The sequence below is a fragment of the Talpa europaea genome, assembly GCF_964194135.1.
Source record: "Talpa europaea genome assembly, chromosome: 12".
Classification (NCBI taxonomy): Eukaryota; Metazoa; Chordata; class Mammalia; order Eulipotyphla; family Talpidae; genus Talpa; species Talpa europaea.
In genome coordinates this window covers 59,589,342-59,605,763 of record NC_140079.1, presented here as the reverse complement: position 1 = coordinate 59,605,763, position 16,422 = coordinate 59,589,342, and the positions used below count along the sequence as shown (strand labels likewise).

The 16,422-nt window shown below is 38.0% G+C and overlaps 1 protein-coding gene across 6 annotated transcripts in view; it reads left to right on the top strand.

Moving 5' to 3' along the window:
• Positions 1-16,422, top strand: part of RABGAP1L (RAB GTPase activating protein 1 like) — a gene marked incomplete at both ends in the record, with an annotated part of 493,888 nt that overhangs the window by 451,954 nt on the left and 25,512 nt on the right. For all 6 annotated transcript variants that reach the window (XM_084251369.1, XM_084251368.1, XM_084251372.1 and 3 more), the window contains one exon: positions 13,153-13,245. In XM_084251369.1, the coding sequence (XP_084107495.1) occupies positions 13,153-13,245 (93 nt within the window). The remainder of the gene's footprint in view (positions 1-13,152; positions 13,246-16,422) is intronic.

The following is a 16,422-nucleotide window of genomic DNA, read 5'->3' as shown; positions in this document are numbered from 1 at the left end:
TATCTTTGTGTCCTTTATAGCTTCTGGCATAGTGCCTTACACACACAGTAGACATTTGTTAAATTAATGAGCTCATATTTGCACTTCCTAATCCTATAAAAGAGAGATTCAGAATTGGATCATGGGAACACTGAAAGCCAATGTGTGGCTTCCCAGAATTCTGTTAGTTGAGCACTCACAGTTCTCAGGAGTCAGTGCTCAGGGATAGTAGTAACTGTCTATACTCCATTGACTCTGGTTGGTTGTCAGTACAAAGATGCATGAGAACTGTCATCAGTAGCAGAGGAAGGTAGCATTGTATATCTCATCTTCTTTTAGAAATGTATGCCTAAATATTATTTCACACTACCATTCCTGCCAGATCTTTAGGAAAATTATTTTTCTTGTTTTTATCTCTTAGCCATTTTGAGGCAGTATACATAGCTAATGAAGTAGGTGGAAAGGTTAAAGTGACAACAGAAAACCAGGAAGAAAAAATAAAAGGAGCATAAGTATAACACATAAATATTAAAAACTAAAAAGCAAAATAAAACCAGATTAGTAAAATGGTAGTATAGGTATAGTAGTTCAGAGCAAGGCCTTTGGACCTGGACTGCCTGAATTGGAATGAATTCTCTGTGACCTGGGGCAAATTATTTAATCTTTCTAGTCTGTTTCCTCCTCTATAAAATAAGAATTGATAATAGCACCCCCCTCATAGATATGAAGCTAAAATCATAGATATGAAGCTAAAATAAATTAAGTCATGTAAAGCATGTAGCATTCAGTGCCTGGCACCTTCAAAGTGTTGGGTGTGTTTGCTATTTCCACAGTGGTATGGCCAAATCATTGCTCTAAAGGCAAAAGAATGCTAATTTCAGTGTGTTTGGAGACCTTCTATCTGTGTGTTTACACTCTGTACTTCAAGTTAAGTAACTTTCATGCCTTGAATCACCCACAAATTGTAGCTTCTACCTCTCTTGTGGAACTTGATCACATTCTACCCTAAATTATAGAATTATTTGTAAGCGCCTTAAAAGCAAAGACTATTTTCTTTGTCTTCCTCTTAGTACCCAAAAGAGTGCTTGTGTAACAGCCTGGCTTACACAATAGCTCTTTAGTAACTACTTGGGGAAGTATGAAGGAGACAGTATGCGGGTTACTCTGTGAGGTTGCTCCCTGTAGGCCCTAGACCTAGGGCTAGTACCTGTCTGCCTTCCATACATACTCCTTTAGCCTCAGCTGGCCATTCCTCCCCTCAAGGGCTTTTTTTTTTTTTTAAGATTTATTTTTTATACAAGAACTGGGGTACAGGCCAGATATGCAGGAGGGTGAGAGGATTCACCAAAGACAGAGCGGGGAACAGAACAGGCAGACTTACTGAAATACACTGCTGACTGGAGCAGCGGGCGAGACAGGAGAGGTCTGCCGTGCCATGTGGGTGTTTCCCCAGCTGGCTGGGATTGAACCTGCTGTGCCACCAGGGAGGCTCCCCTCAAGGGCTTTCTGTCCCTCAAATGTGCATTCTCCTTTTGGGCACCAGCCTCATGGTGTGCAACCTGTGCGTTCACGCAGGTCCCCATCCTTGGTTTAATGCTCAACTGTCACCATTTTGAAATTCTTACTATTTGAGCAAGGGTCTTTGCTTTTCATTTTGTACTGGTCCTGTTCTGTCCCATCTCGCACCCATTGTTTCCTCTGCTGGGAACACTTTTTCTCGCTACTCTTCACTGGCTAACTTATTCTTCAGATCTCAGCTTCGTTGCCCTTCCTTAGAGACTCAGCAATCAAAACTAGAGCAGGGTGTGTTATCATCTCTCCACTTCTACTTCTCCCTCAGAATGCTTATCTTTCTTTGAAAGTGCAGCAGTTATTTAAATGGTGTGATTATGTCTTTAAAGACTGTTTTCCCACCAGACTATAAGCTTCTTGGTTATGGGGGATCAACTACATCATTCCAGGGTACCTATGCCTGATGAAAAGACAATAAATATTTGTTGAATGAGGGAGTGAATGGATGTTTTTTTAAAAGTTAAGTGGGGATAAGTTTTTCTAAACATGTTAAAAATGTTGATGTATAACAAATGTTGATGTAACCATTTTTACTTACTGCCTTTGAAGTCAGATGACTACAGTAAAGGTTCCGCATTTCTCTTTCCCACTGATATCCTTCTCAGGTTGTCTGGTTTGGTAAAGTAGAATCTCTCTAAAGACAGAATTGCTCAATTGTTTTATCTGCTACTGTTTGGCATATTAGTGTTGAATTAAACTTTTTATAGCATAAATGCCTGTAACCTTCTGCATACTGTGAGTATTTTCAGTAAGAGATATATATTCTACTTTTGATATAATTGCCAAAGACAGCTGATGTGAAAGTTTCTTCTTCAGGTTTCCTTGCATTCAGTAGTGGAAAGGCCAGCACTATTATAAATAATGGACATAGCATTATGATAGTAAAGAACAGTGTCCTAATTGGCTCCCCTGTCATTCTTGCCCTCCTGTCTCATTGTCTCATTTTAAATAAGCTTAATTAATTCACTCTGAGCACAGAGCTCTGTCAGCTTTCTGTAACTAAGTTCTGGAACTCCATCTGGTTAAATTACCCACTAGAATCAAACCACCACCACCCAACATGCAACTGGATGTTGTTTATCACATACTATTTAGAATCTTAACTTTTAGCACTTGGTAATCATTCTATTTATTTCCCAAATACTATAATGAAATTTCTAAGTGATAAATTTCTAACCAAAAAAATCATTCAGAAGTACAACTTTACTTGAGATCATCTGGTGAGTTTTGCACACCTCCCCTCAAAAGAAAAATAATAACTACTACCAATATAGTCTACCAACTTTAGATATGGAAGCTTCTTAAATGACAAATAGGAAAATACATAATGTCCATATTATAACCTAAAATTAAGGATAACTAGTACAATGAGGTATTTTTGTTTATAAAAGAAAAATAGGTAAAATGACTTTTTTCTCTCCTTCAAGTGCAAAGAATCTGAGAAAAACTAAAAAAAAAAAAACAAAAAAAAAACAATGGAAGGAATGCTTGTGACCTAGGTGTTGTTGTGGGTGAAAAAGGAAAGAACCAGCATTATTCATACATATCAGTGTGAGAAGCTATGGGAACAGAAAGGAATAAAGACATTACAGGGAATAATACAGAGAAGGGCATTTGCAATAAAATGATAGAGCTCAAAAATGTTCCCTCTAAATGCTGACTGATTCTAATACCTTAAGGTAATTTGCTTTAAGCTGTAAATCTCCTGGGTGGTTTATGCATCAATACTTTTTTTTTAGTAGGCTGGGAGAAGAAGAAAATGCATTTCAATCTGCCCCCCTCTTAAGACTTTATGGAATTTAAGCAGGCTTCTCCCAGAGTTAAATTCCTGCTTTAATCACCCCAGGGTCTATTTGACCTCTTTTTTTTTTTAAATTCCTAGCTTGCCCAGAAAGATCCAGGTGAAAGCGCTTTTTTTTGTTTTTGTTTTTTTAATTTTTCTGACCGCCTACTAATGATATGACATAGCTTAGGTTTATTATTAGCCAATCAGGTATTAAAATAACAATATCGCAGTCATCCTACAGTTGATTAGCTTAGTTGCAGCAGACCACTGATCAGGCTTAGCAAGGGTCCTGGGTGACATACTGCAGTTGAGACTTCACCTATGGTGTCAAAAATGGCCTGTGGGGTCAATCCTTACTATGACCCCTAGATATGTTTGAAGCACAGAATGGATATTCCCATAGAAAATGGTGGATGTGTTCTCAGGCCAATTCTTAAAGACCTCTCTACTCTGTCTCTCACCTCTCCCTTTCTAGAATTTGATGTTTTAATCCAGTGGTTTCAAATGGACAATATATCAGAATTGCCTGAGGAACTTTGTAAAAACAGAGACTCCAGACATACCTTCTGATCTTTTGAATTAGAATCTTGAGGTGAATGTACTCCATCTCTCCCAGCAGAGATTGCAGCATGATCAATAGTCTGAGGCAGGGCCGGGAGTGAATAAGTATTAAAGGAACTAAAAGAAGCCAAATGTGGCTGGAATAGAGATCCTTGTCTCTAACCTCTTGATTGTACATCCCTGCCAATAAGAGTAATATAAGCATGTACCTCCAAAATAAGTATGTATATTAATTTTAAATAAATTATGTTCCTTAATAAAACAGGCACAAAATAGACATTTTTAAAAGGTGAGGTTAAAAAAAATAAATAGAACTGGAAGTTCTAACAATTGTCTTTTTCTTTTTATACCTATGTGCATCCTTTTATATACTCCCTGGGATGGGGGAATCCCATATTTACAATGAACAGTCATAGAGAGGGAGCAATAGCTAGAGACCTGATCCCATTGGGCCATCAGAATTATGCCAAGTATTTCTCTCTTTATCCCAAGAGGAGCAGAAAGCCATTGAAAAATTTAGGAAAAGGAAGACATAAATTTACATGCTACCTAAAATTACTTTAGCTACTCTCTGGAGAAAAAAATTGGAGTAGAACAAGCATGATGCAGGGAGACTGGTTCGAAGCTATTGCAGTGGTGTGAGGTGATTATGACTTAAACTAGGGCATTGTCAATGAGGTTCAAAAGAAACAGACAATCCAGAAAGATTTTTAGAAGACTGTTCTATAGAATGTTGGAGTTGATTTCATAATTGTTAGTTGGGGCAGGGGTCAAAAGTAAAATCTGGGCTACTTTGAACATCTGAGTGGAAGAAGAGCAAAGGAATAACAGATTGGGAGTAGGGAGTGGATCATGAGTCTAGGTTTGAAGTGTCTCAAATATAAAAATGTCCAAAAAATGATATGAAATTAGTTAGATATATACGTGGAGCCCATTAGAATTCCCGAACTGGAAACTATTAATTTAGGAGTTGTCAACACATATATAGTAAATAAATTACCTACATATATTATTTATTGATAGGAAATCTCTACAGCAGAAGTGGCAAGGGATTCCATTAAAAGTAGTATACACAGTAGATTTATAGGACTGAGCATGAGGAATTAGAAATGAACAGATATGCAGTTTCTATAAAATGTAAGAGTCTCTTTTTTTTTTTTTTTTAATAGAGGCATGTTTTTCTTTCTTTATTTGTTTGCTTGTTTGTTTTGTTTATACATGCACTGGGTACAGTCAGAAGCGCGGGAGGGTGAGAGAATTCACCAGAGCCAGAGCGGGGAGCAGAGCAGGCAGAAGGACCGAAGTACACTGCTGAGGGGAGCAGCGGGCGGCAGGAGAGGTCTGCGCGCCATGTGGGACCCTCCTCCGGTGGCCGGGGAGCAGCCGGGGATTGAACCGGCACCGCAGAGGCCGCGGGCAGCTTCGCAACCCAGCGCTCTACCGCTGCGCCACCGGGGAGGCCCTAAAATGTAAGAGTCTCTTTAAAGTTATTATAGCATTAGGATCAGAGAACTTTTATTAGAACAGGGTAAAGAAAGTAGAAATCAATATTTCAGAAGGTTTCATAGAGTCTTTGATAAGCACACTACATTTTAGAGCAAGCCATGAATGCTGGTAAGTAACTCACATGGCGCAATTATTCATGAATGAGTCCAGGATCCTGTCATAGGTGTGTTGCACCATAAGGCCTGAGTAATGAGAAAGCTGAACATGCCAGAGGAAATGAAAGCAAGTACAGCATTATGGACCACTGTGTGAATTCAGGACAGGATTATCTATTAATTTGATGTCTAAAAGCCTGGAGAGTTGTTTTAGAGATACAGCAAGATCAAATCCCTTAAGCTACTATGTTCCTTAATTATTAGAGTAAAATTAATGATCATTTATAGACTCCCAAATTCTCTGAAGGGTTTTCCCTCTAGTCCATGGCATCAAATATCACTGAAGATGTTTCCATGCTCCCAGAGCTAAAAGCTCAAAGATGGTCAGAGTAGCCTCTTTGTTGAACACTGTGAAGAAGGTTAAAGTGTCTCCTCCTCTTAAATGTCTCCTCCTTTTGATTTCCTTCTTATCTATTTCCCAAGTCCATAATGAATACTCTAAAGTGACAGAATTCCAGTTGCCACTGATCCACTTTCTGTACAGATATTGATAATTCCTGTGAGAAGTGACTCTAAATTGGAAACTTTCAGCAGCCCTGCCTCCCAAAGCCCTAAGAAATAAGGTACTATATGTCTTACCTATTCTCTGTCCAGTGATTAACTTATTAAATAGGATCATTTATATTCATCCTGAGAAGTTATCTGAAGTAAGCAAGAGTCATCCATAATGGCTACTACTTTTCACCTACTAATTTTCCAGGCACTCAGATATCTGACCATCAAGAAAATACTGACCAGAGATTATCAGCTTTTTTCCCCTAGTGATTTACTTTGCCAGCATTGCATTTTCTATTTCTGAAATGAAGAAGCAGATTTGTCAAGCCCTGAGTAATAACTCATAAGTAACCCAGTAAATGTGAAAAGATTAACAAATTTCTTCTTGGTCACCCTTGTACCTTTTATGACCAGCAGTTACTGTGGTAACTAGGCCCATAATTGGTCTACATCTAAGCTGCCAGCTTCTTGAGCAGCTGTGCCATACTCCTCTGGCTCCAGGCACTAGAGCAAAGCAGTAAGAGAGAGCAGACTCTGGAGCCCACTGCTGGGTCCCATTTCTGACCTTCCATGTGCCTGCTGTAGAATCATGGGCGAGTTACCTCTCACCAGTTTCCTCATTTGTAAAATCTAAATCTAAGTAATACCTCACAGAGTTGGTGAGGTTTAATAACTTCAAATTTTCTGCTATAGCTTTAAACATGTTAGGAAATTCTTTGCCATGAAGTCATTCCATATTTGGGGGAGGGTAATTTTAAAAGGACAGGTTTATTAGGAAAAGGGGGAAAAAGAGGCATCATAGGCAGGCAGGAGAGCTGCTCCATGTTTTTACTTAATGCCAGTCACTGCTGCTTAAAATCCTGTCAGAGGGAAATGGACACCTGAATAAAGGGATCCAGTGCTGAAAACCTGGGATCCTGGCAAGGCCTCCCTTTGAATTTACTGGTATTTAGCTCAATGGTTTTCAGTACAAATTTTACTTCTTCAGTATCTGCCTCATTCCTCCCATCCCCCAGGCCTTCCCTTCTAGTTTGGAAAGGTGTGTGGGGCATCCTAATTGTCAGAGTGACTGAAGGGTCCTGCATTTAACAAGTGAAAAAATAAAATGACAAAGGATGCTGGGAGCTCAAAAATGGACAGTAGAATCTAACACAACCAAAAATAATTCCAACCAAAAATGCCAATAGAACCCCTGCTTTGAGAAACTCTCCTAGATTCTTTTCTCTAAAACTCAAAACCAACTGTGAGGCAATAGAAAGTATGTGTTGTTCTTTGCCTGCTGTTGCTTACATAGGACTCCTGAAACCCTTGTGAGTTCCTATGTGATAAGAGCATTAGGAACATTACCTCTTGCCTGTTGACTGGACTCAGGGCAGGCTCCTGGATGGGACTGTTCACCAAAAATACCAAGTCATCAGTAGAAACTTGGAATGTTTAGCCCTCTACCACAGACACCCACCCACTTCTCCAGAAAGGGGAAAGGGGCTAGAAGGACAATTAACAATTTTTATAATGTCCATTCAAAGAAGCCTCCATAAAATTTCAATAGTATGAGTTTGGAGAGTTTCCAGACTGGTGAACACATCCACACATGGAGGGTGATGTACCTCGGCTCCACTGGGACAGAGCTTTATGTTGGGGCCCCTCCCAGACATCTCCCCTGTGCATCTCTCCACCTTACTGTTCATCTGTATCCTTTATCATATCCTTAATAAGCAGGCACATGTAAATAAGAGTTTCACTGATTTCTGTAAGCTGCTTAAGTAAGTTGATCAAACCCAAGGAGGAGGTGATTAGAACCTCCCCTCTATAGCAAGTTGTCAGAAGCATGGGTTATCTACAAGGGCTTGTGACTAGAAAGAAGAGGGCAGTCTCATGGACCTAAGCCCTTATATGTGGGGTCTGCATTATCTCCAGGCAGAGAATGTAAGATTTGAGTTAAATTGTAGACACTCAACTGGTGTTGCAGAGAATTGTTTGTTCTGAGGGAAAACCACCATACATTTGGTGACCAGAGGTATCAAGTGAAGTGCTACCTGTGAAAAGTGAAGGAAACATACAGGGAAAAGTGCACAGGAGGGGAAGAATTGAGTTTTCTGACTTTTCACAAAATTGATAAACTGCTTCCTAAGATCAGTACATGTCAAACATTACGCTGTACATAGAGGGACTAGGCTGAAAATCTCCACATGTGTATTCTGCTGTTGTAGCATTTCCTTTGTGTGTGTGCAAATTTTCCTTAAGTTAATATAATGGGTGTGTTGCAAATTTGTTACTTGAATTTAATGATTCCATTAATTGCGGTGCAAAATTTCAGCTGTGTGCTATTTGAACGCACTTGAACTCCTTAAATGTATAAAGATCACACTTGATAATCAGGAAACATAACCAAATCATATGCATAAAAGAAGTATCTTTTATTAGAAGTAACTACTGCACATGAAATTAAAATATTAACAAGAAGATGATGAAATTAAAAATATAAAATACGATGATAACCCAGCTAGGTGTGATCAGTGAGGCAAAGATTAAGGCATATTCATGTAAAAGCAATTGATATACAACAAAAATTGTTTTTCATATGTCAGTGTCATATATAAAAATAGGAAATAAAATGTAAATAGAAGGAAAGGGAGAGCATGGATATGAAGAACGTTGAACTTATTCTTCTTCAGTCTTCTCCCATGGCCAACATGATTAACAATGAGAAAGGGGGAGAAATGAGTAAGTATACTTTTGCTTTCCCTGTTATTGAAGGACACTCTTTCACATCCCCCTGCTACTCCCCACAGCTCCCTTTACCTTAAGTTTATTTGTTCTTTTCTATATTGACTCTTGATTCCAAATTGATTGTTTTGTTATAAAGTAAGTTTGTATAAAAGCAGTTGATTTAATTATTGAATTAAATTATTAAGTTATTTTTGAGTGACTTAAGTTTGGGAAACTCTTCCCTGACAGCCCAATACCGGAAAAGCATACTGTCAAGTTCCAGCTGTCTCTCCTGGCTCCATCCTGTGCTCCAGCAGTATGGTTTCAGTTTCCTCATTCCCAGGAAAGGGTTCGTACCAGATAGGCAGTCTGCAGACATCCCTCCAGCTCTAATTTATTAATTCTGTATAAATCATTATATAGGTAATGAATTTAAATATCAGGACCAAACATAATGTGCAATATCTCTAAATATCATAAAATACTCAAAGATGAAAACACTGATTGTGTATTATGTGCTGACTTCTCTAGTGTATTGTAGTTGTCAAGTCCAGAATGTTAAGCCTTAGCTGCTTATTTAAGTAATTGCTATCCTACTCCTTAGGGGTCTTGCCAGGATTTGATATCCTATTTTCTTTCTCTATTTATTTGGTTGTTTTCAATAAATACCATTTCGAAGTGGCAATTGTACATTTTCAGTCACACTTATCAAACAGTTATGGATTCTCTGAGGACATTTCCTAAATTTAGCCAAATAGGAAGTATCGGATAGACAGATGATGGATGGATGGTAGAACAAGACCCCAAAATTAAATAGACATTAAAAGGATCGATGACTTTTAACACATTTTCAAGTGTACATTTACATTGCATTTATTTAACTTAAAGGGAGAGATCCTCTACTGCTCTTGGGGTAATATTATTTCTATTATAATAATTCTTTTTTTTTTTAAAACAAGACTTGGTAACTTTATTTTTTATTTATTTATTTGTTTGTTTTGTTTATACAAGCACTGGGTACAGTCAGAAGCGCGGGAGGGTGAGAGAATTCACCAGAGCCAGAGCGGGAAACAGAGCAGGCAGAAAGACTGAAGTACACTGCTGAGGGGAGCAGCGGGCGGCAGGAGAGGTCTACGCGCCATGTGGGACCCTCCTCTGGTGGCCGGGGAGCAGCCGGGGATCGAACCGGCGCCGCAGAGGCTGCGGGCAGCTTCGCAACCCAACGCTCAACCGCTGCGCCACCGGGAGGCCCTATTATAATAATTCTAGATGACTTTCCGTTCTTTGAATTAAAACTGCATACAAAAAGATTTTTTTTATTCCTTTCTCTGGTAAAGAAAATTTCAAGCCCAAGATTATATACCCTACAATAAAATCAATTTTGTCCTGAAATATAGTATTAAAAACTCTTAACAGTCTCTCTGTTTCCTTTGATTATCTCATAAACAACAGGAGTTTCATTTCAGTTTCCCTGTCTCTTCCTCTTCCACCCGTTTTCCCCCTTTTCACTTTGTGCCAATCACAGGTGGATGCTCAATATCACCCCACAGCTCAAGATAAATAAGCTTGGAAGGTTTCCTAGCAACATATTGTTCTGGGAACCTGCTCTGTTTCCCTGAACAGGATGAGCCAAACATCCTAGAATCTCAGCCAGATGGAAAAGGACTAGCTTATGGAGGATGTTTAATGCATTTTGGGTAAAATTTCACTTTGAAATGAACCTCAACATAAGTAACAAGATTGACTCTTAAAAAGACACTCTTATGAGTTTCGTTTTGTTTTGTTTTTTAAAAAAAACTCATTAATAGCTTGAGTTTTTTAAATAATGGTTTTAGAAGCAGCTCTCCAAAACAAGACTGTAATTCAGCCCTTGGTGAATAGGTCCATTTTAGAACCACGTAGAAAATGCTTCCACACAGGTCTGGTGTTCAGCCTGGTACCTGTTTAGTTGGAAAGTAAGTGAAATACCTCTGATCCTATGCGTAAATGCCTGTTGGTGTAGGCCACCTCCTCACACGATCTCCCACTTTCCCCCTGACCTCTACCCCTAAAATATCCATGAATATTTGAAACTTTGATAGTTCTTCCTTTTTTTCCACAGCTCCAGGTGACTTCACAGCTAGTAATTTGCCACTTCATCTTGACACTCCTTTTTTGATTTTCAAGTGTGTGATTAATACATACAGAAAAAAGAAAACTAGAGAAAATCAAGTACCCTAACAAAATCAAGAAAAATATTGTTGCTTTTACTAGCACATAATGGTGTGTATTTTCCTTGTTGTTTATCTGATGATCTTGAAGTTGCATAGTTGATCAGTGGTACTTTCTTCTTACTGTAGTCTGGTGAATCATGGTGTACCCTTGACAGTCTCTGGAAATGAAGTAATAAAGGATTAGAGTTTCTCATGACAATAGTCAGCAATTGTCAGCAGTTTTGCAATTCAGTTACAACCTAGAAAATGTCCGAACTTCTTTGACAGGGAGACTTTCTTGCATTGGCCACGGGCATATTGTCATCAAGTAGTTGTTGAATGATTTATTGTCTATGAGGTTTGGACCGAGTCTGTGAAACTCCACAACTGTAGTGAGAAGCCAACTCCGGCACTGTGGAGTGCCCCTAGATTAAAGTGGGGCAGGAGGTTTGGGGTTCCTGTTTTTTTCATTTAGCAAATTTTCCAGCAGATTGCAGATAATTGAAACTATCTTCAGCCCAGAAAGTGTGAGATATTTTTATATTCTTTCTGGGTACTTTCTGTTCTCTCTTGCTCTCACACATATACATGTTTTCTAAATACCATATTTTAAACTCAAGAAGAAACAAACTGTTGAGGGCCTCTTGTGGGCCCACTTCTTCTGCAGGTATCATGACAGATACTAAGGGACATCAACACAGCCTCCTTGCCTTTACCAAGTCCTCAAGAATTCAACAAAATAACACATTTGTAAATTAGATAATTGTAAATGAGAAACTTTAGTCATTGTAGGACTTAAACATTAAGGAGATTGATGCCTAAAGGAATTATATAATTTTGATTAACCAAAGAAAACCTGAAAGTAGACTTAATCTGTTTTATGAAACAGAATAGATTATGATAATAATCAAGATCTGATTGAACACTTTTTAAAAAGCAATTAAAACACTTACATGAGGGCCTCCCCTGGTGGTGCAGGTGGTTGAGCACAGCGCTGTGAAACTGTCCACAGCCTCTGCAGCACTGGTTTGATCCCGGCTGGCAGGTGAGGGTCCCACATGGCGAAGCAGACCTCTCCTGTCTCGCCTGCTGCTCCCCTCAGCAGTGTATTTTAGTCATTCTGCCTGTTCTGTTCCCCATTCTGTCTCTGGTGAATCCTCTCACCCTCCCGCACCTCTGGCCTGCACCCCGATTCTTGTATAGATAAATAGATAAATCTTTGGGGGGAAAAAAAGAAAGAAAGAAACTCTTTAAAAAAAAAAAAACTTACATGAACCAGGCATTATTTTAGATACTTCACTCATGTCATTTAATTCTCTTGACAACCATTAAGAAGTAGAAATTTGCTTCCCTGTCATTTTACAGATGAAGAAATGCAGATTAAATGCCCGTTTTCCAAGGGTTTATATGGTTCATAAATAACTAATAGACATGCAGACTCTGCTCTAGCTAGCTAATTCTGTGACCTTTATTCTATGCTAGACTTATTTGTTTACTTTTAGAATTCTAGGGTTCTATAATAGTCTAGTTTTTTTTTTCTCCAGAAAATAGTGGACTACTGTCTTTTATAAATGATATAATTTTAGCAAAAAGTAGATGAGTGGTTTAGATGATTATCTGTTATCTCATATAACACAATTATCCTGTATTTGAGTTTTCAGTGACAAATTTTTAGAATCCTGTTTCTCTTTGATATATTAACACCATTAAAATTTTTTTTTGTTGCTCAATTTCTTATTTTTATAAAATAATAACATATTCACCATGGTAGAAGGCTATGAGTGAACTTTACTTAAACATGGTTAATAGAATTAATAGCATTGTTAAATATATTAATAAGAAAAAGTCATGACATACCAGCAAAATTGTAGAACAGAAGCGGACAAACTGCAGCCTGTTTTTATCAATAAAGTTTGTTGGAAAACAGCCATTATTCTTGTCTCACCTGTTGCAGCTTTTGTGCAATGACCAAGTTGAATACTTGTGACCTAGACTGTGTGGCCTACAGAGGCCACGATATATACTAAATAGACCTTTCAGAAAAAGTCTTTAGATGCCTGCTCTAATCTGGATTTCTTCACCTAACTTTGAGTTGGGTGAGTTAGAATACCAGAGACTGAGCCGGGAAACACATGAGAAAATGTTTTCCTGAACAATGTCCATCTTGTCTAATAGGCTTTTCCTCTAATCCCTGCAGGTACCAACCAAGAAGCTGAAGAAATATGAAAAAGAATATCATACAATGCGAGAGAGTCAGCTGCAGCAGGAAGACCCAATGGATAGATACAAGGTATGGGAGATCTGGGTCACCTGTCAGGGCGAAGTACCTTCTTTACCCTAAAGCAGCAATTGTAGCAAATTCACTTCCCTCTGTTTCTTGATTGACTTAGAAACCCTCTGACCATGCTAAATGTCCAGGAGACTCCTGAGTCGCCAACCATAATATTTCTTTTCTTTCAGTTTGTATATTTGTAGGTAACTCCACCTGTTGCATTTATACTGGGAATCTTCATAAGAAGCTGAAAGAGAGGGGAAAAGAAAGAAAGTGGCTATCGACTACTTTCAAAAATGAGGAAAAAGAAACATGGCAAAGTACTGTTTTAGCTGTGCACGGTCACATCCTCAAAGACCTTTAGAAGGTGAACTGTTCCAGTACTGGCAAAGAATGTTTCAGACTCACCTCTCTCTGTAGAAAATGTTAACAAAACAAATTCAGAAGGAAAAATAAAAACCATAATGGTGTATCAGCACAGTAATGGTGTTTGTCGCAACATTTATTTCCACAACAAATTTACGAGTAATAGTAACATTTAACTATAGTTTGTAGTTTTAGAATCAAAATGACTTCAGTTTACTATCTTAGTTAATTTTAGTATTTGTAAAAATCGAGCATTTCATAAAGATAGATCTCTTCAATGGGAATTAGAAACATGATTTCCATGATGCAATCAATGTTGGGGAAATTATCTCAAACTTTCTCCCCAAGTACATATTATGTCTCCCTTCTACATGTTTTAATTCTTGGGATTCCTACTGATGCATAATCGTTCCCTCTCTTTGTCAGTATTCTAGGGAAAGAGAATATCTTAGTTTTACATTGAGCATCACCATGCTTAAAGGCCCTGCCAAGAAAAGCACTGGAGTGGCTTTATTAATTAAATTGCCTTTAGTAGGATGACTCTCACATTTGTATCTAGAATTGTCTTTATGTGACCAGAGAGCTGGACACAGGCAGCTGTGCGCACACAGTTTGCTCACAACTGTTGCTGAATTGAATAGCATAGAAGAAGGTTCACAAAGGGGCATGTGGATTTTGTAGTTAGACCTGAGTTCAAATCCTGGCTTTCCAAAACAAAACAAAACCAAAAAAATGCACAGGATTTATAATCCAAGTTAGGGGTTTAACCCTTGTGCTATCAGTTCAGCATCTCCAAGTTATTGAACCTCTTCTTCATCTGAAAAATAAATATTTCCTTGATGGATTGTGGTGAGGGTGAGAGAGATGGTATGTTAAGTGTCCGGCATAGTGGTGTTCAATAAATGGTTGCTATGAGACTTATTAGGCTTACCACCTTATGTTACCCAAGTATTACAAGGATAATAATTACTTTATGTGGGTCTGTCCCTCTTGTCCCTCACAATCCTTCCCTTGTATTGCTACCCATTCCAACATCTGTATGTTTCTCCCCTTGTTTATAGAGCTGGGTAGAGAACTGCTATGCTAGGTAACTGTTAACACATAAGGATTTCATAGAATAATTTTTGAAGGTCATTTCTATCACCATCACCACACCTTAATAAAACTAGTTTTAATGCGACCTATGAGTATGCTGCTTTAGAAAGGCTTGCGGTAATAATACAAAGGATTATTAAGGATCCAAAACGAAGCCCTCCTATTGCCCATTTCATTCTGATTTTCTTATTGTTACCATTGCTGTGAATAAAATCTAGGACAAGTGCTTTAAAATAGAAAAGAGGGTAATCAAAGGCTAAAATTATATATTTTAAATCAGACTGAGCTTGAACTTGTTACTGTTTTTTTTAAAATTCTTTTTGTGTCAAGGCTAATATGTATAAATAGTATAATGCATATTATTTTTTAAAAAATTTACCATACATAAGACTATCAATATGTACAATTCATCTTATGGGGATCAAAGTAGAATTAAACTGTTTTTGTTTTGAAAATAGATGTTACTTTTAAGTTTGTATGTTGTGACCTCTTTTATTTGTGCATATTGGGTACCCTCTGCAGCTATTAATTTTGTATTGTTTTAACAGCTTGTCAGTCAATCATCTAACTCATAACTCTACCTTTTTAATACTCTCCAGGCATTTATACTGATGATAGACTTGGTGAAGTTTTGGTCCTCAAATTACAATTACATTTTCAAAGTGGCAGTTGACAACTTAGTTTCCAACCATCAGCAGATATTCAATGTTGAGTTTAATTATCTTAATTGAAGTGGAAAAATGTCTTAGAAAGTGCATTTTTGCATCTTCTAATTTAATCCTGTCAAGAATAAAATCTCCTTCCTGGGATGTAAAATTCATAGATTTTGGACTAGGAACACAGTCATGTAAATTCTTCAGAATAACTTGGGAAGATCTTTGGGAGCCTCAAGTAAAAACTGGCACCAGCTCACTGATAACCTCCTCAAATTTGGGATCCACTTAAAGTGACACTTTCCTCCCTTGCGTGCCATATGGCATGGGAGTTAGGAAGGTGTGGAAATTTTTTTTAAAGGCCCAGAAATGTTGTACGGTAAGATATTCCAAGAGATTTTTTTTTATTTGGTGATGTTTTCCTCATACATGGTAGTGTACAAAACAGGTTGCTTCAGGAAGCCAGAGGTGGGATTAAAATTTATCAATTAGGAGGTAGCTTTCAGCTGACACATTCTTGCTATATCCATCTAAACATATTTGTGTCTATTTTTATGACCTATGCAAATATCTAAATTTCCAGTTTATATCACTATGTTCATGATATGTAACACTTATATCTCACCACAAAGAGAGACGGAAATAATCTTAGTATAAAGCTAAATTTTAAAACCCTAATCATGAGGAAAATGTGCTGGTGTTAGGTCGATGGTGATGGTTCACAAGCGAATGAATATACTAACACAACCAAATGGTACATTTTTTAATAAGTTGACCTTGGACCTCCCTGGTGGCACATAGGTCTCTGCACTATGAAACGATCAGCAGTCACTGCAACAAGAGTTCAATCCCCAGCCAGGGAGCTAACCCACATGGCGTAGCGGACCTCTCCTGACTCGCCTGCTGCCCCTTCAGCAGTATATTTCAGTCAGTATACCTGTACTGCTCCTCACTCTGTCTCTGGTGAATTCTCTCACCTCCCCCTCCCTGTACCTCTGGCCTATACCCCAACCCCTTGTATGCATAAATAAATAAATCTTTAAAAAATTAAATAAAAATACTATTCTCTTTTTAAAAGATT